General features: G+C 42.2%; 1 protein-coding gene across 1 annotated transcript in view; it reads right to left on the bottom strand.

Annotated features, from left to right (window-relative positions):
• Positions 1 to 2,539: 2,539 nt before the first annotated feature.
• The window catches only part of itga9 (integrin, alpha 9), a 44,257-nt gene continuing 21,746 nt past the window's right edge, over positions 2,540 to 25,050 (bottom strand). Inside the window, exons 16-28 of the mRNA XM_044046256.1 lie at positions 16,698 to 16,850; positions 15,771 to 15,847; positions 15,204 to 15,351; positions 11,656 to 11,742; positions 11,379 to 11,458; positions 11,173 to 11,256; positions 10,627 to 10,735; positions 10,404 to 10,511; positions 8,829 to 8,954; positions 8,512 to 8,631; positions 8,326 to 8,421; positions 4,919 to 5,038; positions 2,540 to 2,814 (exon numbers count right to left, since the gene is read on the bottom strand). Coding sequence (XP_043902191.1) covers positions 2,716 to 2,814; positions 4,919 to 5,038; positions 8,326 to 8,421; positions 8,512 to 8,631; positions 8,829 to 8,954; positions 10,404 to 10,511; positions 10,627 to 10,735; positions 11,173 to 11,256; positions 11,379 to 11,458; positions 11,656 to 11,742; positions 15,204 to 15,351; positions 15,771 to 15,847; positions 16,698 to 16,850 — 1,407 coding nt within the window. The 3' untranslated portion in view covers positions 2,540 to 2,715. The remainder of the gene's footprint in view (positions 2,815 to 4,918; positions 5,039 to 8,325; positions 8,422 to 8,511; positions 8,632 to 8,828; positions 8,955 to 10,403; positions 10,512 to 10,626; positions 10,736 to 11,172; positions 11,257 to 11,378; positions 11,459 to 11,655; positions 11,743 to 15,203; positions 15,352 to 15,770; positions 15,848 to 16,697; positions 16,851 to 25,050) is intronic.

Below are 25,050 nucleotides of genomic sequence, written 5' to 3'. Positions count from 1 at the left end.
ACCTGACCAAGGAATCTTCATCAGGTAGCTTGATTTTCTCCAACTGAAGGTTGCCAACATCCTTTAATCCATCAACTATTATCTTTACTGACAAAATGATTAATCAATAAGGACAGAGGGTTTAGTGAAATAAGATCAATAAATCTTTGTCATCAAATCTTTCAACATAAGTTGTCACAGTCAATGTTTGTTGTTCCATTTTGGTAATAGGATCAAATATTAACTGGACTTAGAACATAACAGCTTTGTGCAACGTCAGTTATTTCACAAATTATAGTAGTATTACAATAGTAAACAGTATTTCTTCATCGGAATATGCAATATAATGTCCATTTTTCAGTGTATTTCATCATAGTGTATAATGCTATCTTACAACACTGGAGGAATTAATGTAATTAATCTAGCAGCCTGCAAGTACACCCGACAGCCAGCAGAGAGCACCACACTCCATCAACACCAGAAGAAAGTCCACCAACAGCCACACTCAAAAATGGCAAACACAGGCAGTTCCTTTCACTCTAAGATTTATCAACAGATAAATATACAGCTCAAATTTGAAAACAATATGGCACACTATAATGGAAATGATATTCAGTGACAGTAGTATACTCATCAACAACAACAACACAAAACAACAAATAACTGTGAGATTTGCTGACAACAAACAAATATACAAACAAAATATAACCATCACAGTTAAGATTTAATAAAAAAATGTCAAGTGTTGGTTTTCTCTGCATAAAGATCACTTTAACAGAAGGAAGACGTGAATGTGTACAGTATATGCCATCATGCCAGTGGAAATTAACGGTGAAATAAAGTGTATTAATTCCTTTAACACAATAGAGAGGAAAACTATCATAGTGAGACATAAAGTGACTCAGCACTGAAGTCTTTAAATATAGATTTTGTTCTTTGGCATTGCACGTTTCAATGTTACTCAGGTCTACTGCAAAAAAACACAGTGACAAACTCACTGATATCTATTTTAATATCATTCATACACATCTGATGGTCACTGATGATTAGGTCTTCCAAAATAACTTCATGAAGCATAATTTAAAACAGGTTATTTCGCGATAAATCTCTGCAACTGTCTAATAGTTTTTGGAAAAATTCTCCTTTGGTGACGTTTAATTTACACTTAAACTCACTGTGTTCTACAAAATTCTATTCACCATCTTACCAGTCATCCAAATAACATAAAAACTAATTGAGCACTGATGAGCCGTGGACTTAAGTGGTGGGCAGAGTTATAAGCACAGACATTCTTCCATGTTGACTTCAAAATGAGCTTTTCCCCTGAGCCCCGAAAGAGCTAGTTTATGAGTTGTGATTGAGTGCGGCACATTCCCACCTATATTTGGGGGCATTAGTCATGTCATAGACCCCTGTAAATGACTAAATTACTCACATCCCAGGTTTTCATCTGGCATGTGGAGAGTCGTGTCTCTCATATTTCATGTTAAAGTCCTAATAATATAATAGTAAAATTGAGCGGTCTATTTAGGTGATATCTGGAAATGCTTCAGAAATATACCACAATCATATGTCTTGACATAATAGTGAATCAACGCGGTTCCCTTTTATTGAACATGGAAACTTTGGGGGGTCAATCTTAAAAAAAAAAGAAGAAAAAGAAAAAGCCAGTTGTGTACCTACGTAATAGTTCCCCAGCAAAAGCAGCTTCAGATAGTTCTCTCTACTGCACAAGCATTCAGTGTCAGGGTTGAAATGAAAATCAGTTAAAATCCTACTCTTTACACCCACTGTACACCCAACACAGGTAAAAGCATCAGAAACCAAAATAAATGGAATGCTTGTGGAAATCTGTGAAGATTAAAACGTCAATCTCGGACTTTCTGGGGGTAAAAATCTTAACCCATACTTTAGATTTCAGGCACGGAAAACAAAGGAAAACATGGGAAATAGCGTTAACAGAGAGCTGATTGCTGCTTCCTGAACTAGGTCATCATGATCTCAGAGGGCACTTTCCCTGGGCCTTCATGGATATGAGACAACGCTAAAAATACTGACGCATGACATCAGGACACAGTGTTTTAATGACTGCGTGTGTGCATGTGTGTGGGTGTAAAACTGAATGATCTCAGGCTGATGAGAGAGAAGATACAATCTTTCACTCCAATCGAACGCCATACGGGTCAAATCCTTGGCATTAGAAGGAAAGCTAAGGATCCAAGGCATTCATTCTTATCAAACATCAGTGCTTTTCGGAAAACATACTGTTAGTATGTTTATAATGGCCTTCATAACCCCGGCTCCTGTCAAAGCCCAGTTTTACACAGTATGGCTTAAAGTGTATGTATAAAAATAAATCTGCTATATAACACAGTCCTGAGGGTTTTGTTGTCCACCAGTAATTCGTGCCATCTCAAAACAAGTGTGGGTCTCTATCAGCAGCCATGCTCCGCTGGCTGGGAGTTTCCTCCATTTGAGATTGTCCTCTGGTAAGCCACACTGTCACCTCAGAAACCTGTTCCTTCACCTCCCTCCCTCCCTCCCTCCCCTCCACCCGCCCACAAAAAAATATCATGTCTCCAAAAAATATGGAGAATTTTCTACTCTTCCACATATGGAAGACTGAATGGCCTGGTGCCACTGGGGTGGCTGGGCCATTGTACCCCCCATGCTATTGGATCCGTCTCGACCCAATCGCTAATCTCATTGGCTCCTCTGGGAGCCTCACCGGATATCTCAGTGATTCTTTTCCATCCAGTCCCAGCTTTCATCGCTATCCTTCCTGTTCTTCTCAGCCTCAATGATCTCTCTGTAGCGCCGACGGAAGAAGCCCATCTGTTTAAGAAAGCACAAAAAAAAAAAAAAAAGTTGGTATCAATGGTCAGATTGCACTGTGGGGGTGAAAAACATAGTTTCATGTTTCAGCTCATTAACTGCAAAATCACGTAGTCTTTACATTAGCACTGGCCATTTTCCAAAGTGTACTGTAACATTTTAGGGTCGATTTCATTGTTTTAAAAAAGAACTGGTTAAGACAGGAAATGGTATAAATAGTCGACGTCATACTTACATAGTTTTCTTTCTTGCACAGAGTCAATCGCTTAATATTTATTGTAAATAATCACAACTCTCCTCTAAGCACATTTATTGGATCATATCAAAATGTTACAGGAATACTTCATCGATTTGCATTTAGCTTTGTATTACTAGAATAGGGGTAGTATTTTTGAGCAATTGTGCTTCCCAACCTCAGTTTCCCACCAGTGACACTTGGTCACTTGGTCTGAAGCTTGAAACTGCAATGCTAATTCCGTACTTTTTAAATGCACTTGTAGGGGGACGGGACCTCCTTCCCAGAATGTAAACAGTGGCCACCATCCACCTAACAGTTACGCTAACGTCCTGTTAGCGTAACTGTTAGCAAATAGAGCACTGTGTGCATGTAACAAAGAAAATTGTGAAGATATTTCTCAAATCAGGGGAAACTGAGCTAAGGAAGCACAATTTTTCCAAAATGCTATCCCTATTTTAGCAATACAAAGCTAAGTAAATAATAAAAGCAAATTGGTGAAGTATTCCTTTTACTATAGTTGTAGATTTGTGTTAAAATCTCTGTTCTGCTTTGTTTGTATCAACCTAAAAATACCTACACTGAACTAAATGTTGTATTTGTTTTTTTTTATCAGTGTTATCATTGTGAGGTACAGTAACTGTTTCTCCACTGTAGAATGCTCCATTTAAATTTTTTTTTTATAAATACTGAATTTCTAATTCTATTAAAAAGAAAACATGATCCCTGTGTGAGTGGGGGAAAATGGGTTACACGGTATTTTCCTTGGTCTGCATTCAATTTGTCACAGCTTGTAAATGCATTGCTATTCATCAACTTACTGTAAGGGGTCATAGAAAAAAACATGTCATCACTGAGTTTGTCTAAAACAGCCTCATTAAAACAGTTAATGACTATTGTGACCTATTATGTCTATAATTATAGTTGCTGGTTGACTTTTCTCCATCCATGACAAAAAAAGAAACACAATTGATGTGTGGGAAAAAGGAAATGACTTGAAACCATCTTGGCACGTAGGCTTTGAACAATTCTGAGCAGTAATGTGAAGCATACACAGTTACAAGTTAATGGGCTTAACCACCACCATAGATGGCAGCAAATCAAGCACTTGCTCAGTAGAAACATACCGCTTCTCTCAAAAAACATGCCATTTACAGAGCGCAATGTGAAGAAGACGTGAATTGAATAGAGAAAGCAGTAGATCCTTTGGAGTGTATTATGTACACAAAGCAGCCACACTGGGATGCGGCCTCGCTCGCTCACGACGACTCCATTCATTTATCTGCATTTGGCGACTTAAGTTTATTGATACAGACCTGTACTCTCCTCAGGCATTTCCTGAAAAGAGCAATACTGGACATGTGCTGCTCTTGTAAATGGGGTTTATTTTGGCAAGATCTGAGGACCTGGGGAGTGTGTGCGTGGGTGCGCGCGTGTGTGTGTGTGGGGAGGGTGTATATCCCAGGACCAACATTCCAAGGTTTAGTTGTGGTATTCCCAGTGGAAAATGAGGCAGCGAAAAAGAAAAAGGAGTTTTGTGCTAACAGGGCCTCTGGACGTCAGCGTAATTGCCGTTTCCCCTTTAGACTCTTCTTTCATGTGAGAGGTATGGTGTGAATTATAGTCCATTTTCTGTGATTCTTCCTTTCTTCACAGTGTTGAGGCTCTGCCTCTCACTTCTCCCCCCCGCCTCCTGTCGCCTCTGTGCAGCTGAAAACTGTGCTGACATCTAATCACAGTTAGACACAGTGCTTTCAGCCCCACTGGTGACAACTGCTAAATCTTACCAGGTAGAAAAAACCCTAACAACAAGCATATATGTGATAGAGTGTGGAGGGGTGATACATCTGTTTTCACGTGTTGCTTTACCTTCCATAGTAGCACAGCTAACAGCAAAAAGATGAGGATTCCCACCAGCAGACTGATGGCAATGATCCAGCCGACGACGTAACCCCTTGGCTCCTGACTGTGGAGAGCCTCAAACACCAGCTGAAACATAGCAACATCTCAGTCAATCAGTGAGTGAGTGAGCGAGTGAATGAGTGAGTCACAGTCAAATTCAACACACACACAAGAAATGAAGCACACATGAAGTCATGTGCGGCTAATGATGCAATGTAGTGCAATGACAACAACAGGCAAAACACATCTTGTTTCAGTCAGATTTAGGTGTTGTCCGAACTCGTGACTCAGGAGGAGCAACAGTACAAATGCCGTCACACACACTTTTTTTATCAGCGACACAAGGACAAAACACAACAGCAAAACAGTTCAAATCAAAGTGGATGTCGTGTGTGTGTGTGTGTGAGATGGATTCTGGGAGATAATGGGTCCTGTACAGAGGCCTGGCCATCGCAGCTGCAGTGGACTTCCCTTGTTCCCTCGTGCTTGTTTTTATTACAATGGTTTGTTTAATGTGTTGCTGGTGGTTTGTTGTGAGGTGGAATGAGGGAGTCTCCTCATTCATGTTGAGATCAGGGTTTCTTTCCTAGGCCCGGACGTAACACTGGACACATTGGTCATGTTTGAAACACTTTTTTTGACTTTTCATCTAGAGCCACATTAGAATTTGTTCACTATTTTAGTACATTATAAAACTTGCTTGGCCATCACTGTTGGATAATGTATTACTGATGCCAAATACGTATTTACATGACTCTGAAATTGAAAATTATATATCATCCACTCCCTTGCTTTTAAGATGACTCCTTGAAGCCCCGGCTGAGGCTACATCTGGGGGTTATCTCTGGGAGGTTGTGCAAATTTTAAAAAATAGCCTGGTTCCACAATAAATAACAGCTTATGCTGTTTTCCCATGATGGCACGAGTTAACACTGACCCAGTGGTTAATCCATCACGACCAGCAACCTCAGCTCACTTAATAATGAAACAAAATACCATCCAGGGACAAATATATTTTGTCTCTGGATAATTAAAATTTATCAAATAAACAACTAGAGAAAACGCTGGATAAACAGTTTCCCGCTGTGTCAAAACACTCCCATCTCATAAGGTTAAAAATGTTTTCAATAAAAACAAATCTGGATCCATATTCTTTCTTGTGCCATAACCAAAAACTTGAGGTAACTGTTTATTTGTGTAACAAGAAAATAGGAATTTTGCATTTGTGATTTAAAATAGTTCCTTGCTGTTTGTGTGTATAAGTCATTTCTAAAGCAATTGCTATGATCACTTGATTTAAAGCACATGTGGAAACGTCACATGTGGATGCTTTTCTAGCATTATGAAGTGTTTATTTACCAAGTTAACTTGACTGAATGCAAATAAAACTGTGTTCTCACAACAGTCACCCAGTCCATTTTACTTCATACTTCATTTTACTGCATACATATACATACAGTGGTGGGTCACTTCCAAAAGTGACTGAGAAACATTTCGAGGTGAGGTGCTGCATGGGCTCTGAACACAAATGTGGCATGAGGCGCCAACTGCGAGCCAAGATAAAAAAACCAAGTGGACAAGTGAAGATTAATCTCTCTGTTGAATATCTTCCCACATGAACACCTCCCCCCTTTTACTCCCAGCTCTGGGATCTAACTGTTGTTATGCATGCCAAAGTGCCTGCATGAGCAAAAGAGATCAAGGCTCGACTGGTCATTGCTCTTTGACTCCCACTTTCCCAAATTTAACTTCCGAAATCAGTTCAGTTTCTGGGAATGTGTGCCTGAATTGGAAGTTTGAGCAACTTGGGTTTTTGCGACGCTACGTTTGCAACGTGCGACGAGAGCATATGGACTTCGGTGTCATGGAAAATATGAAGTGAAGCGTGTTATTCTCCTCACAACCGGTAGGCTCAGTGTGTGCAAGGCAACCAGACACCACAAATCATACTGTGCAGTGTGTATTCTAGCTGGAACCCTCAGGGAAGAAAAAAGTGAACTGTGTTTACTAAAACCCAGAGGAGTAATAGTCACAGGAATGGGCACACACACTGTGTGCTGACAGAGTGTCACGGCTTGAACATATTCATAGCAAGGTCTGAATTTTCCAGGCATGCCCGGAGCTCAGGGTCAGCTGGACTGCAGCCCGGTCACCACCCTAATCACTTAAGAGATCCCACTGAGGGCATACGGGGGTGCTCCATTTAATCATCACATCTGATCTGGCGGGCCATTCAATCACTCAGTGGGGGGCGGGGAGTGTCCTTGAGCACAGCTGAGGACCATGGAAACAGCCAATCGCAGTGCCAACCTCGTATATTTTATACCCACAATTCCCAGCTGCTCCCTGCACTCACATCCTATACAAATGACATCACATCAGTGTCTCGACGAATGTCTGACCCCAGCATGATCCAGCGTATTCATGCGTTATATGTATGTGCTGATTGAATAAAGTAGAACTACATGCTGCCTTTCTAGCTGTAGCAGCTCTGCTATGTGACTTAAAAAAATGGTTTAAAGGCTAATAAAATATCAAGCAATAACTTCATGTTCATATTTACGCAGACAAGGAGCGGCATCAACATTAACTTGGAGTTTTTCCTGGAACCTGACAAATGGAAGTCGTATATATTTAATCTCCTCTTTTAGCTTCTGTTTTGGTCTTCACCAGCTGGCTGCTGTCTCCTGTTTGGTGCTTGATAGGAAGGGCTTCGTTTTTCTAGAGGTTGTTTGGTGAAATGAATTCAGCAAGTGTTGAAAGTGACCAATAAAGCTGCAAGTTGAAAATTAATTGTTATACAAACATACTATAAGTATGTTTGTATAAATGTAAAGTCACTTTAAAATCCACCCATCCATCTTCTACTGCTTTATCCTCCACATGTGCCAAACTCAGCTGACATAGAGTGATAGGCGGGCCACATAGAGACAAACATCCATTCACTCTCAGATTCACACCTGCGGTCAATTTAGAGTGTCCAATTTACCTCATCCTCATATTGCACGTTTTTGGACTGCGGGTAGAAACTGGAGAATCTGGAGAAAACCATGGGGAGAACATGCAAACTCCATGCAGGAAGGCCCTTGTTCCAACCAGGTCGAGAACCGAAAATTGTATTTTCATAGCCTAAGAATGAGTCTTTTTTATGTACTTGAGACATGGAACCTGTGCCGCCATGTCGCTACGGTACCCCGGACAAACCAGTGAGTGATCGTGATCACTAGTCAAATACAGAAAAACATCTACAATCTCAACATAAGCTTGCATAATGACATGTATCGTATCATTTCCTCATCATTTTGGGGACTACGACGATCCATTTATTTTCTGTCAGTGTAGATGAATGGTGCATTAACTGACGATATACTCACACTAATGTCCTCCGGCAGACCGTTCATCACCTCCACCGCTCTGTCGTTTACTTGCACACTTCCCCTCGTCACAAACTGGATCACTGAGGAACTATCCTGTGGATTAAACAAGGTGGATCACTTCAATCATGAAATCATACCGACCCGGAAATGAAACATCTCATGCTTTGTGGCAGTGTTTCTCACCCTTTTAAGAATTTCGGTATTGAGCAGAATTTTTATGTCGATACTCAAAGCTTCTTCTTTTAACTGTGGACCCAAAGTGCAGGAGATTGTCATGCACGCTCTCCCAGGCCGGTCACAGTCCTTTTAAAACAGACGGAAGAAGAAGAAAGTGTTTAGGAATTGCAGGAAAACATGTGTGTGTGTGTGTGTGTGTGTGAGAGAGAAGGATGTGCCTTAAACAGATGTTGTACAAAAAAGGAATTTTCTCCAGGGGTGACGGTCAGTGACCTCTGAAATGTCAAAGTGCAATGTGAGGGCTGCATTTTTTTTTTTTTTACCAAGACTTTGCGTCCTGATTTGGTGAAGAAGGCAAATATGGAGTGAAAGATGCTCTCTCTGTCCTGGGGGATGGTGCAGGGTGTTGGGTTCTTGTGAGGCGTGCAGTTCCCTCGACCATCGGCCACCTGAAACACGGATGGGTTGACATTTTTAGGGATGCAAAAAAGGCTTTGGACTTCAGGTCGAGGCAAAAATGGGACACAAATACCTCTGTCACCTAAACTGGCCTGATCCCACTATTGTTAGGAGTCTGCAGGGGTCACAGGAAGTTCTCCCCAACAAGAAGCCGGTACCCCCTCCCAAGCAGGTTTCCCATATGGAGTGATTTAGAGGTGTCTGCTTTACTGCCCTGACCCAAGGGAACACTTGGAAAGCTGTGGAGGTGGAAAACTCTCCTGGCCTTCCTCATTGTCTGCTCTGCTGCCACCCAGCATGCCTCAGCTTTTATAGTCTCATTCTCTCATATCCTATTTTCTGCTGCCATTGTTTTTGTAAAGACACAAATGCAACACTGACTTCAGCCCGGGACAAACCTGTGCAGTGTGCGACGCTGTCTCGGCCCTGGTTGGCATTGACAAGAGCCTTATAGATGGGTTTAATGTTTACAACAAGAAAAGACACGGAAATAAAAAAGCAAACAAACAAACGCTGCCCAGTGGTTCTTCTGTTTTCCCCTTTTCAATGACCAATACAGACAGACTAGGACAGTGGTTTCCTCTCATGCAGGCGCACTCGTCTGATGCAGTGTGTGCAATGACACATGCAGACTGAGGCAGCGTCGTGGTTGGTCATCATTCTCTGATGGAATCCCTGACAAGAACCGATTTTTCACGGTAAATAATGACCAGGGGGGAGGGGGAGGGGTTTAAAGCAGAAAAATTACAACATATGGAGCAACAGCCAGGAACTTATACATCATGTCTGAACAAATGGAGGTCTGTATAGGATGTAAGAATATATGGCTATAAAATATACATGAGCGAATGTTCAGCGTGGCACAGGCTCGAGGCAATTTTAAGTGTGTTTATGATGTATGGTTCAGGGCTGGGGATGGTACGGGCAGTAGCCCGCTCTGCAGGTGTCCCATTCCCGTTTCGTGCAAGCTGTCTGATCCCCTGAAAGTGATTCCAGATGGGCTCGAGGAGGGTGGGATACAGTCGACCCCGTCTGCCCATTCACAGCAAATACAATTAACAGCTTGAGCTCCCCCGTGAGCTACCTATATGAGAGGGCGCAACGCTAGGGTTAAGAAAACATTTACACCCAGAGGGAGTATTGCGTTTCTTCATCTGAACGCAAAATGTTGTGAAGCAAAATGGTTACCCAGCTTCAGTAGCAGCATCAACAATATGATTAAGATTTTCGCCGCACACGCAGCAAATTGCTAAGCAAGCCATGAAAAAAAAAATCTTTTTAGCAGCTCTCTGTTTCAAAAGGTATCTGACCTGCATACGAGACCAAGAGTCAACGGCTGCACAAATGAAATAAAAATAAGGCTGCCTGCAGATGTACAAACTAATAAATAAGGATCGAGGCTAGATAAATAATGTAGATAGACTGCTGTTGGCACCCACCTGTGTTTCAATGATGTGGAACATGTCGGCTCCGCTGCCAACCAGGCGGTTGGGTATCCTGATATCCACAGTGGAACCAGGCAGCCTGCTGGGCCCCTTGTTTATGGCCTGGAAACACATCACACAGAGAGAGGGAAAGGAATAGAAGCTTAATATATATATACATATATATACACATATGTAAGTATAAATATTATTCGTGTACACTCTGCGCAAGTAGTACCTGGAAAGTGAGATTAAGAGGCTGAAAGTTGCACTCCATGTCCTCCAGCTGAACAAAGCGCGAGGCGTCAATGGAATTTCCATACACAAAGGAGCTCGGTGTCACCACACTGAAGGGGACAGAGACACCACATAATGTATTAACGTTAAAAATAAACATTTTATTTCAATGCCCAGAGTGGTGTCTTTTAGAAAGAAAATGCCATAAATCTCTTGGTTTAGTCAGATTATGAGCATCACAGCAGAGTTTTCGTTAGGAGTTGAGATATGAGTCAGAGTCGTCCAGCTTTGCTCTAAACCTCCCTACAGAGTAACGACTGCACACACACACAGCAGCAGCCTTATCAGATGTCAGACTCCTGGTGGATTTGGGCTGTTTTACATCTCTCTCCTGTCTCTGCACAGCAGAGTTACGATAAAAGCGTTCACAGATAAGGCGTCTCAAGCCGATGTGCTCCATCCCGACAAAAACACTCCCTCTCATCCCCGCAGTCAACAGACAGGCAACCAGTTTATGTCTCCAGTGCAGCATTCCTGTTTTCCTTACCCCGTAATGGTTGTGTCGGTCTCGTGAACCAGAGGGATGGACAGATCCAGAATATTGTCTGAGAGTGTGTGCTCAGGATTGGCACTAAAACAAAACAAGTCACATAAGTTGTGAATTATCCATTGTCTCTAAAAGGCAAAGATAAACACGTTTATTTATGGGGATAAAATGATTGAAACAAACCACCTGTTATGTACTTTTCTTACCTTTTCGCTTGAACTAAGAACTGCAACGTGTCATTTTCTCCAGAGAGACGAATCGTGTCAAATATCACCGCAAAATGATACTGAAGAGGAAAAAAGACAGAATAAATCAGGATGTCAGCGACTGCACTCTCAATACATGAGCTACAGTGCATTTGCAGTGAGATTTTTTGCAGAAAAAAAAATGCCGTCACCAGGTTTACTGACAAAACTAAAACAGGTGTATAAACTGCATGCCGCTCTAAGACGGGGGCTTTAGTCACAGTTGGCTCGGTGCTACCTTCGTCTGTGCTCTCATGAAGGGAAATCCCACGCTGCATTTGAGGAAGTCCAAATCGACAAGTTCACAGGAAATACCCTTCTCTTCCTGCAAAAAGACAGATAGACGCGGGAGTTAAGAGGGAGTGATAAAGAGAGACAGGCTGGAGACAGAGTGGGTGATGCTTGTGGAGACAGGAGACGAGCTGCAGCCTGTGACAGACGGGGAACAGTCACTTCTGATAAGTGATCTTTGGATGGTCAACAAAAAGAAAATATCATTTATACAAGTGACTACAAAAGCACCAGTCTGTGTTTTTAAAGCTGCAGTAAAATGTCAATTTTTTCTTTTTTTTTTTTAAAGCAATCGGTCCACGTGTCTTATTGAAGTCCCAAATTAGGTTACACAAAGAATGTATGAAGCAGTGATGGCACACACACACACACACACACACACACATCTTGGCGGGTGGGTAATTGGCCAGTCTCCAGGCTGTGTGTTTGGAAGCTTGTCTAAACAATATGGAGCTTCTCCGGCTGCACTGGGTAAACACTCGGGCCTTGACCCTGCGAAGAGTAAGAATTATTTTCGCCAGAGTCCGCTGAGCTCGTGTGCTGCAAGCATGAAAGACAGCAGAGATGCTTCACCACTTTGAAGGAAAAAAAAGAAAGAGAGAAAGACAGACTGGAAGATTTAGTGGTGGGCTTAAGGTAAGTCATAAAAAATATCTGCAGGCTTGTTCTCCTGCCCAGAATGAGCCTGTGTTTTTAACATGTTTCCAAATGTGATGGAAAAAAAAGGGTGTGAAGGTTGTCTACCGATATATTTAATACACGTCCGTCCACAGCAGCATCAGCATTTTTATTTCTCTTATTCAGCAGATTCTCAGTGTCACTCTAGGGTGTGGCTCAATCTCTATTAAGCGATATTAAATAAGCAGCGTTGGCCTGTGTGCCTGGAGACAAGCTCCTCAGTCAGTGGGGGTGGTGACAGGGGTCACCACTGGCAATGGTGGAATTTCCTCTATTTCCTGTATTCCTGTGTGCTGCTGTACAAACACTGACTGTCCCATGGGGCTGGGCAGGATTGGGGAAGTGGGCCTGTTTACCCGTCACCCACCTGGCAGCTGCTGAGAGAGAGCAGAGCACTCAAACATGAAGTGAGTTGAGCCTCCACATGACGGAGTGTGTTTGTTCAGCACTTCTTCACTTTCATTGTCCAGCTTACTTTCTCTGCTGCTCTTTTCTCGCTCAGGAACAAATTGCATGCTGGCATTCTCACAAATGGCAGGACCATTAATAATCACCGGGACTGTTTACCCTGCGGCAGTGTCAGCTGAAGCCTCGAGTGAAGCAGCCGGCCCGCGACGATGATGATACACAGGAGGCCCGCACTCTACATGTACTACATGTCTATGCCTTCATCTCCACTGTACATGTGGGACTGGTATTTGGAGAGTTTTACTAGGGCTTTTATGGCGTGTGCAGAGCTGTGTGTGTGCGTGATATATTCTTAGGTTTGAGAGTTGGCTGAAATTCACACACTCACACACATTTCTCAGATACATTTCCAAACACTGGGGTTTTTTTTCCAGGGCAACCCTCAATTGTTCCAGCTGATAAATCACCGCAAGACAGAGGTCGAAAAATGTCCAAACCCCCTTTACTCATGGACAATAAAATAATTTCAAGTTACAGTCCTGGACTCAGATTTAAAGACCTGGTCGGATGACGTTGGGAAGCAGCGTGGAATCATGGGAACTGTTGTCTTGTCGCCTTGTTGGGTTTCCCTGTGCTTTTGTGGTTCCAGCAACAGGTAGTGACAAAATAATAAAAGACAACACTCTGGCTAACTAGTAGTACTAGTTAGGATTTCCATGGATTTAAATAGTGTTGGAAAGGTTTTGGCTAATAAAAGTAAACGCCTTAACAAAATATATAACTTTAGTGTCGCCGGTTTATAATATTTTAACGCATAAATGTTACATATAACAACTTTAACTTGAGTAAATATAAGATTTACAAAGAAAACTCTACAAAATCTACAAAAAAGCTAAATGCAGTCGGGTAAAAAGGTGAATATTTGCATCTGAGGGGGAGTGGATTATTAACCACCACCTGAAATACAATGGTACAAACATCAGCCCTCGCTCTGGCCTTAAAAACAACAGACTGCTCAAATATTTCAGAGATAAAATATGAAAACACAGAAGCTGGTGGAGCCGTCCCACGAGAGTGAGGGGGGCTGTGCTTCTGAAACCAATTCACCTCCGCAGCTCCCTGACAGCTTGTGTTGCAAGAACAACAGTGGGATAGCACACCCCACGCTTAAATATGAAGGGAGTGAAGTCCGTGCTCCGCTCTATGGTGAAAGAGCCACTGGGGAGTATCGAGCGCTGGCCCTTAACTTCCATATCATAATCTCAGACTTCTCCAGCGGTAATAAGACATGTCTCTGTCATGGCCTCTTTGTCGTCTCCTCTGTGCGACGGGGCCATTGTGGACCTGGAAACCTGATACTTAACATCAGCCTGGTTAATCGGATTAGCTATGAAACTGAAACTGAGGCACTCTAACATTTGCCTGCAGCATATATTCCATATAAATTCAATTTGGGCTTTGTTGGGGGTTTTAAATCATGTCACGGGTTTTTGGTGCTTTGCAAAGTTGGTCCCATCCATCACTGCAGAGGAAATCCAGCTGGAGGAGGTCAATCATGAGGGGAAAAGCTTCCCTGACGGACGCAGTCCCCTCCAGCATCTGAATTGCTGCTGAACTCGCGCAGGAGTCCGTTTGACGTGGCATCCTCTCTCAGCTGTGTCTTTTTTGCAACAATTGAGCGAACAGACCCGAGCAGAGGCAGAGGTGGACGCTGTGAAATCCATCCGCACGCAGCGCAGTCACTAGGAAAAACCATCACGGTTTGATGTGGGACGACAGGGGGCAGACATTTCTTTAGCAGAATGCTGAACTCGCTTTGTCCGTTTGTCCGTTACAGGTCAGCGAGTGTGGCGAGGTGGTCTGATCAACGCACGGTCGACGCCGGTCATCATTACTGCGCTAACTTCTACTTGCCTTACTGTAATTCCCCCCGCTCAGTAAGGCTCTGCACTTTTCTACATGACTAATACAGTTTATACAGTGCAAGCTTGAGGTAATAGAAGGTATATGATTTGTTCTCCAGCACACTGCTCACATGTTGCGACTGTCTTGAATGTATCAAAGCAGCGTATGAGAGGTCAGTCAGAGGAGCTACTTCCTAAGATGGGACATCTGCTGCTCTCCTGCTCTACGTCCTTTCATCTCCAGGACTGTCTTTCCTCTCAGGCAGAGCTCTAAGTTCAACTGTCCTCTCGCTGGTTTCTCTCCCTCACTCTCTTCAGTATGCTTTCAATGTTTAGGCTGCGCTCCTGACATTTAATCAGCCTATTTAAATAAACCGTCTCAAGCAAATGTACATCTGAGCGGAGAGAGCGATAATATTCAACCGATGCGGACAGCTCCGATTTCAGAAATAAACATTAGCACCAAAGTAAATAAATAACAGGTTCTTCAATAGAGGAAACGAACCTTCTGCCAGAAGTTGATGTAGAAAACTTCTCTGGAGAAGTTGAAGTAGATGTTGGTGTCATAGGCGTCATCGCCGGTGTTGGAGATGGTGAGGTTCAAAGAGACATTTCTCACTCCTCCCAGGGCCAAATGGGGTCCGCTGTGCAACCTGAAGCGGAACAAAGTGTAAACAACACATTTCAGAGAATAAATAAACTTCCTGTAGCAACTCTGGGGTGTTGAAGTGGGAGAGAGTGCAAAGGTTTATATTAACAGATCTAAGCTTGTTTTATTTGGAATCTTTTACAAACTACAAAATGTTAGTTAACGACGAGGGGTGTTCCTTGAGTATGTTTCAGGAAAAACAAATCATTTCCTGTGTGTTCTAAAAAAAGACAGATGTAAACCTTCACTGAATGCACAAGGAGTAGAGGATTCACAATATAGAAGACAGGGAACACCCTGGCTATGGAAAAAAACCTATGGATATCCTCCAAGCGTGTGTCATGGCTCCATTACCCACACCCACATGGCCTATGACATCAGCCTGGAAGAGAAGGCAAAGGCAGAAAATGAATCCAAACTTACCCGGAGAGCAACAGCTTCCCATGGAGCCTCAGGTCTGCAGCACAGTCATCGGACAGGCAGTTCTTCTCAAACCAAGTCTGCAGAGGAAACGGTAAAGTACACAGTTCATATGACCTAATGCTGTGCAAACACCAACTGCACATTCAGACTAGGGGGCAGTGTTGTGTTGTTTTTGGAGCCATCCAGAAGGTTTTCATGGAGGAAGGTCCAACATCTTGTCTCTGTCTGATCTCTCTTTTAATTAGTCAGAGGGGTGGTCTTTGGTTTTGGGGCTAAATCTTCTGAAAGGAAACTTAAGTCAAGCGTTCGATTACTTTCGGATAAATGGATTCTGTGGGTGCTGAAAGATGCAAAAGTCCCTCCGTTTTTCATGAAGTCCAGACAGTTGGGAAACACATGTGGGGCAGAGGTGGTTGCAAAGAAAATAAACAAATCAGTCATTTTTGGATCCCACTCAAGAAAAGCTAACATGGACAATAATAAGCTGGTAACACTGGATCTTTATAACCTGAATTTGAGCTATTTCCTTTTCCCCCTTCTGCAGTACCAGCTGAGAATATGAACTGTGTTATAAAAAGTAACTGTGATCCTATTCACACAAGAGTTAGATTAACATAAACGTGTGTGAAAGAGCATAAATTACAGATAATACTACCCTTTCTGATATTTTTTCCAGGCTTTAGACTCGACTAGACATTTTTTTTGTCGGAAATAACACCTACAATGGTCCATTTTGTCTTAAGATCCAACCACAGAAACATACATGTTAACTCTCAACTCAAAATAAATCCTATAAAATGTAATTTTCAAGGCGACACACTTTCTATAAACATTGTAATTTTCAGCAGCGAACAAGCGAGGCCCCGAGGCCTTCAGTGGTAGCTGGATTGGGTGTGTGTATGTACTTGATACCGATCCGTATTTTACCTCGTTCCTCACTGCGATCTTTTTTCCTTTCCTCCATCGCAGCACTGGGGCGAGAGCGGGCAAGTCTTGTCCCTGGTGTCCGGTCAGCACATGCTTCCCCAGACTGTACGCCACCTCGAACGTAATGGCGGAGAAAACATCCTTCGCATCTTTCTGCAGAGACCGGAAAAAAAAAAAAAAAAAGAGGAAGGGGATTGCAAAGAGTTTGTCCCACCATAGACACAGAATTATCGAGACAACTTTTAACCTCAAAGCCTCAAAACTGTAACAGCCTGTATGATTTGCAGCCATTTCACATCTTTGTCCAATTGATGGCGGGGGCGAAAAGAAAGGTTGCACTGTTGATTATTGGATGATCATATAGTGCGGATATTATGTTATCACTGCAATCACTGCACCAAAAGAGCCACACGGTTAATTGCGAATGTAAGTACACAATAAACCGCACAATTATCTCGATTGGTTTTAAGCAGATGTGTGACACAACTGTGTCATCAATTATCATTTATTTTTTGTCATATTGCTTACAGTAGTGAAAAACAGAGCCACCGCTGAAAGTCCTCAAAGCAAATTCAGCAAAGCGAACACATGGGAATAAAAAAATAAAAAAAGAAGAAGCTGGCGCTGCCTCTGAGAGCTATCTTTGCGTTTCTGGCGACTCCATCAGAAGACCACAGAAGAAGTGTTTGATTTGGCATCTGGCTTGGAAACAATGCAGACAAAATGAAAACAGGGTTGAAAGTGATCAAATCCCATATCTTCATTAGATGACGGCGCTGAAATAAATACATGGGAAAAGAGCAAATGCTGATGTTGCTTTTTCATCTCTTCTGTCCGTCAACGCTCCTAAGTCTGCATGAAGGGTCTGACCCTGAAATGAATGTGCAAAAAAACCACACACACACATACACACAGAGGCGACCCGTGCCCCTTTGCCCCACTGGTGTCTACCAAACCCACAATGTAAACACAAAGGGCTTCTCTGTGTTTTCTGGTGGTTGTCGTTCTTTTGCTCTTTTCCCTCTTTTGTCCATTATCAGAGTGTTTTCCACCCATCCTCTTTCCTCAGGCACGGCCGGCGCTGGGCTTTGAACGCTGTGGGCAACGGCAGTGGACAACCCACCCCAACCCATCAACAGTGTTACAGAGAGTTACAGCAGGAAGCAGCGACTGTTAGTGCAGGACATGAGTGGACAAAGAAAACAAGAAGATTTGGGGCTCATTTGGGAACTGGTGCTGCACACCGATAAAATGCACTCCCGCTGATAACATCTGAGATATTTTAGTGATTTTCCATCGTTATTACACTGTCTGTGTAGAGTCCACAGCAGAAAATGGAAAAGGTTGTACATTTATTTTCCTCATTAATTAATCTGCTGTTTTGCCGTGTTTAACGAGGTAAAAACCCTTTGAGATCGAAATCTCTTTTCCAAGGGTGAACGGGCCAAGAGGTCGGCAGCACGCGTCTCAATAAATATCAGATTAGATATAGGAGACAGGTTACAAACCATGTGAGCATGACCTTTAAAGTGCAGGACTTAAGGTCAAACCATTTTTTTTGCAACCTAAAGATATTTATGACGTCATTAACAGGCGAAAAAAAAACAGATTTAAACAGTGTTGGAAATGTTTTTGGCTATTGTAAACACAATATATGACATTAGTCTTATCATGTTTAGCTGTTTTGATGCAAAAATGTTACATATCGTATACGTATAAGATATCATTCACTCTGTTTCCTGCAGTAGATACCAGTGTGAACTCACTTTGTAATAAACACCCCCTCCTCCCCAACACTGACTTTCATTTTAGACGAGTGCTGCCCATCAACTCAGCAGAAGTCACTGGTCAAATAAAGCTAAGTAACACAGATGCTGAAAAAGACATTAACCTCACATCGATCCCTGGAGTGCGATTCATGCCTCATTGGACTTACAGAGGTGCTGTTGTTCTAGTGTGTCTGTCTCAGCTGGGAGGTAACATGACACACTGTGGTAGTCTGTGCTGGACAAGTGGTGGTATACCATGCAGGGCACTGGCCAAGTCCTCAGCCTTAGTGACCATTAAAGCGTAAAGCTTTAAATGGCCCCTGTCCTCTGGCCCCTGAGTGAACTGACCCCCAGGGAGTTCACTGCTCCAGTCTCCGGACTCCAAACTCCCACCGCTTATCTCACATTTTCACAAACCGCAGGAGAACTTAAGGGCATAATGACATGCAATGACATTTCTGTTTGCACAATGTCGTGCTTTAAGGGTGACATTTACGTACAAGTGCACGGGTGAGGGTGTCCATTACTGCAAGTACAAGACGGTTTTCTTTATAAAGTACAAGAAATCAGATTTCTAACTACCTGGAGCACTCCCAAAACGCAGAGAGTTTACTCTGGATGTGCCAGAGGCTGCGTAAGGAACACTTGGCCTAAGGTTTTATTATCCACTGACCAACGCTGCCAATCGCCACACCTGCATTTACACCCTGCTCCACCCATTCACTCCCTCCTGAACCTGCTTTTAATTCACTTATTTATGGAACAGAGGAATTCCTGAGCTCCTGCTGAGAAGGACACTATCTAGTGTTAACTGCCTGTTACTTTTATTTTTTAGGGAAAGAAACCCAACAACTGTTTCTTATACGTCGGTGAGTCAAAGGCTTTCTCCCTACAGACACACACACACACACATGTTCAACCATGAAGGTCAAAGGGTGTGTCCTGGATCTCAGATCACAGGGCAAGACTTACAATAAAAGTCAAGCTTTACAGCGTTACATGAATAAATAAATCATTGTTACATAAAATAAGTGTTTAAAAAAAGAAATGCTCATTTTAATACATTCAGGGGTTTTGTTGCAAGAGCCTTACTGTGGCCACTGTTTCTGTTACTTACTTCGTTCAGAATGTTGATGTTCATGATTTGTTCAGCTCCATTTAAGGCACATAACATAGATTTCAGCTTTTACACAGGTGGCTTTAAGGGCCTAGTGTGTATCATTTATGAGGGTTTATTGGCAGAAGCTGAAAAGCCTACCCTTGAGTATGTTTGTATAAATGTATAAGCTTACTTTTTTTTACACTATTTATTTTATTGTTAAAAAGCGCAGTAAGACAAGAGTTTGGAAAGCTTCCCTGCATCTCAAGCAGAAGACGTTCTCCTTTTCATTGTCATGTCAAAATAGCCACTACTGCATGACTGCAAAAAAGTATCTGATTATAGATGCATTGCTGCTGAAAGTATTCAAACATGACAGCTCATGTCTGAAAATAAACTAGTGAGATCACGTTATACACAATCCTGATGATCTTTGTCTGCATATCCCAAAGATTTAATGTAACAGAATGGATTCATTTTCCCTTTTAATTCAAACTCTCTAGATATTTCTACAGCTTCAACTAAAATATCCATTAAAGGGTCCATAAAATAACAGAAAACCTTAAAAAATTCTGATCGTGTTCATCAAACCTTGAAATGATGACGTTCTCAAATGTCTTCTTTTGTCCACAAACCAACAGGATTAATGTTTAATGATTTATTTGTTATCGATTATCAAAACAATCAAATAAACAATTATAAACTGGCAATGTGAGCCACATGATATTTTTATGAAAGCAGAATAAATCATTTGGCAACAGACTTTCCAATTACCCTCACTTCAAGAAACATGTATAGAAGAGAGAGGTATGAACCAAAAGCTCATAAAATGGGATCATGTGAACTATATTTTTTTCTCAAATGAATTGAAATGTCACTCTCACAAGTGAAAGCTCACTAAGGGACAAAGAAGAACGTTGCGGCCAGATAAATCAAATGCAAACAACATTGAAGAAAAAAGAGGAAATGGCAGAAATCGAGGGAGAGGGAGACATTGTTTCAAGGTCCAATCCGTCAGAATTAGTGCCCCCTCCCTTTCCAAGCACGTCAGAGAACTACAGGTTTCAGAAATTCTGACACATTGGACCTTGAAACAATTAAGATTCACAACAGAGTGGGGAAAAAGTGCCAGAAAAGGATAATTCCTTTATGGTTTCAAGTCTAAAACCTTTCATCAACCTATGGACAAAATGACTTATTCATGTTTCCAGTCATACACGCACACAGAGATGCCAGTGAACTCTGTGGGAAGCAGCTGTGTTCCAGCACCTCCCTACATACTTCCAAAACTGTAAATTCTCAACAATGGGATGTAAATCTGCACGTTAGAGCAGATGGGATATTTAATGACACACTTGATAGAAGCTCTTGCTCCCTGTACGCACCTTCATATAAGGAGAGAGGACAGCTTACCACGCTGCATATTTGGAAAGAAAACAACTAGGGACTAAACCTTCACCGGGAAAAAACCCTCTGTGTCGACAAGGACACCGCCAATTCACTATCTTCCCGTTTGCCTTCACACTCAGGACCCATTTCGACCCATTCTTTTCCCATGATCGCCCTCTCTGCTACACGTATGACATCCACACTCGACGCTCCCATATGTTTTCGGAAACGCGGAGACAGCTGGTGCATGAATGAATCTTTTGAATTTCATACGTTTCACCCTGAACCCGAGTTGAGCTGCACTTAAGTGATACTCCAGCGCTGTGAGCTGTGACGCTCACATGTTAATTTGATCAACATGATGGCAAAACACCAAGCTGCCCCTCCTTCATGTTCACAGAGCAGCACCACTGTGGTGGGTGAGGGGACGACGATGATGATGATGATGATCCTCAGTTTAAACACCTCACGCCTGGCTGAAATGCACACGAGCTCCTCTCGCAGTTCAAACCATTCTCTCAAAGCCACACAGCCTAAGCCTGGTCGTGGGAAGTCTTAATTAACTTGTGAGGGGAAACGTGAGCACAGCACTCCTTTTAAGGACAATGGATGTTTGGGTGAGTTGCAGGTTGAGGCCAATTCATTCAAGGGCTAAACTCCAGGGAATCTTAAATGGAAAAAGCTTTTTAGTTAAGTGATGAATGGATTCACCCTGTCAAAGGCTGGGGTTGTGTGTGTGTGTGTGTGCTGAGATTAAAAAAAAAATGAAAGTATGTGTGTAGCAAATGACAGACAGCTCAAGAAGTGAGACAAAGTATAATTGTTAGCGCGCAACTCTCCGCTACAGTGACTACATGTCAATGCAGCAGCTGCTCGGCTCTGAAAAGGTTAGCAGATGTTCAGATGCCTCGAATGACAAAGTGTGCAGGAGCAGAAATGAGTGTCACTGAGTTGTTTTAGCAAGAAACCTTTTCCACAGAGGTCAACTAACAGCTTCACTCCGACTGTGAAAGTGCTCCTCACGCTGCTTAATCTGTCCGGTCACATGTGCTGGCAGAAATATCAAAGTGTTCGCATGCTTTGGCACCATGAGCACAGTATCTTTTGTTTGTTTGCCTCAGTTCACTGGCTGTTGCCAGTGGGATGTTAAACAACATCTAAAAACTTTGTTTTAAGGACTTCAGAGCAAGAATGACTGTGATGTTATTTCTATGTTATCTTTTTTTTCTGTATTAGCCGTTCCTTAAGCTGAGGATTAATGATTCAAATGTTTTTATAATATCGTGATAGAGGTTTTTCTTTACATTGAGGGGAAGCTGAAAAGCTATGAACACATCCAGCACACAAAAGCATTGAGGCAGTCTGGCCACTCTAGGGTCAAACTTCACTCCCCTATTTTAGTTTCCAACAACCTTATCAAAACAGCTAAAGTGAAATATATAACTATAAAAAACCCACCATGCTTATTAGCCAGTTAACATTTCATAACAGTCAATGAAAAAAATTACAGGCTGTAAAATCATTAGGCTGAGGTCAGATGCTAAAAAAAGCCACAACAAAAGTGCAGAACAGGATTCTCTGTGTTCGTCATCAGTGACTCCTTTTAACCTTCGTCAAAGAGGATTTATGTCTTTGTTTGTTTGTTTGTTTGTTTGTGAGCAGCGTTACTCAAAAAGCTGAGGACAGATTTTGATGAACGTTTCTCAGAAAGACGTGATTAGATTTTGGTTGGTGAGAGAAAATGATCCAAAACCATGTCTTCTTTTTTTTTTTTTGATAATTGTTAACCTTGTGAGAGCGGGGAGTTTATAGATACTGTGGGAAACTGAGCAGCTTTAGTGGAGGTTTGCACTCTCTGAGTGATTTTTCTGTCAGTGGGCTCTGCCGAAAGTATCTGGCTTAGCATTTGCTGAATGTTGTGTTGTGTGAAACGGCTGGTGGCTAACTGTACTGTATCTAACTGCTGACTGGTGCTGAGCACATTCACAGTGCTGTTTTTTGTTTGTTTTTTTTTAAGTTTTTCTAGTGAAAACAGCTGTACCAGAAAGCAGTGCTGCGATCGTTATGAGAGTGAAGAGAACAAAAGAGTTATGGGCTGACCTGCTAAAGTGTAAACAGTAATTTGCTTATGAAGCTCCTTAAAGCTAAAAGGAACTGTGCTATATGAAACAATTACACAAATCTGTGAAATTACACACATTTTATTTACAACACGTCTGGAAATGAGGAGGGGGGGAAAAAAGTCAATAAAAAAATACATTCATCCTGTCCAAAACCAAATAATTCTGACTAATATGAAAATGCTACACTACCAGTCATACCAAATGAATGTAGTAAGCCTTTGAAAACTGTTCCCATCAGCCATGTTTACTGCAACCACTGGAAAATGTTTCAGTCTGTCTAATGCAAGTAGTAGACACACTGATTCTCAGATCGCTGTCCAGTTTCAGGCACCAGTCTAATGAATCACAGACATTTCCTCAACCTGTTGTCCACGGAGACCCACTGCGCCCACAGAACAGATCACAACGATAGATCCTTTCAAATGGGAATGCAGCAAATGCTCAGAGCTCTCTGAAAGAGAGTGCGCCTGCTACAAAAAACACACACACACAACTATGTTCTTATTACGGAGCAGGGGATGGTTCTACTTATTAAGTTAATTGAACAAATGTGTGGATTTACAGGATTGTACACTCATGGCAGTGAGATGTAAACTGTGTTTTCAGTAAACAGTGGAGTGTCCTTGCCTACAATGAACCTTTGCACATAAATAAATCCCTCTGGTTGTGTAAAGCTTCCACTTGTGGCAAACTAATGTGTGAGTCTGTTGTGTCTCATTTTGACTGCTGACGAACATTAATGGCTGTTATTGCCTGAATCACAATTAAAGGAATACTTCACTGATTTGCATTAAGCATTGTATTACTAGAATAGTGGTAGTATTTTTGAAAGGTTGTGCTTCCCAACCTCAGTTTCCACTGAGTTGAGAAATGTCTTCATTCTTCATCTTTGCTAACAGCTACGCTGACAGGAACAAGTGTTAGCGTAGCTGTTAGCAAAGATGGCAGACACTGTTTACATTCCGGGAATGAGGTCCCGTCCCCCTACGAGTGGGTCGAAAAAGTCTCGGACCAAGTGTCACTGGTGGGCATGTAACAAAAAAAAAGAATGAAGATATTTCTCTACTCAAAAATACAACCCCTATTCTAGTAATACATGCTAAGTGCGAATCCTTTCAGCAAAAAATATGCGAGAAACAATACAAAGAAATCTGCTGCTGTGCATTTTCAAAGCAGAACTGCACGGTTTTCATGAAATCATAAATCAGCCCCAAATCCTAAGCGTTCGCGGACTGACACAGCAGCGCGTCATAACGTCTCCCATGAGCAGACACACATTTCCTCCTGGGCCAAAACCAAGACGCACCGTCACGTTACTGACAGGAAACGTACACCATCTGCACTGTCACATGCGAAACATTCATTTTGCTGAAGTCCACACTACCTGCTGTTCAAGAGCCGTGACTCACACACACAACCAACTTCCAGTAAACCGACGCTGCCTTGACAAAGATCCCAGGAGTGCAGATAAGGAGATATACGTCTCCGACGCCTCAGAGGATCCAAGTGTATTGAATTTACTGCTTTTAAAAACAACGTTCGCGTAAACACAAATTGCAGGAAACTTTTTACGGCCTCGCATGCATCATGAAGAAAGCATTCAACATTTGACCCTTGGACAGTTAAAACCACAGCTGGGATTTATAAAGGAGGAGAAAAAGGTGCCTCACTTCCCCCCACTGGAAATTGGCAGATGGAATAGGTTTGTGTCTGAGACATACCGAATTCATCAGCGTGTTATTTTTACTACATTCTATCAACAACAACTTGATTTAGCGCCAGCACGAACCATGGCTACATTAGTGCAATATCTGGATCTGAGAGCAAGCCAGCAGCCTCCTATAAATACAGTGATGTGTTCCCCTCATACTGTAGCACAGTTCCTCCTCATTCAGCTCCCACATTGTGATATTCACGACACATTATTTGTTTCTGTGCTATTTGCAGGGCTATTACATCTCATTTGAGAGAAT

This window comes from Solea senegalensis, linkage group LG15 (genome assembly GCF_019176455.1).
Source record: "Solea senegalensis isolate Sse05_10M linkage group LG15, IFAPA_SoseM_1, whole genome shotgun sequence".
NCBI classification, from domain to species: Eukaryota; Metazoa; Chordata; class Actinopteri; order Pleuronectiformes; family Soleidae; genus Solea; species Solea senegalensis.
Note: the sequence above shows the minus strand (reverse complement) of the source record. Positions and strands in the feature narration are given on the sequence as shown.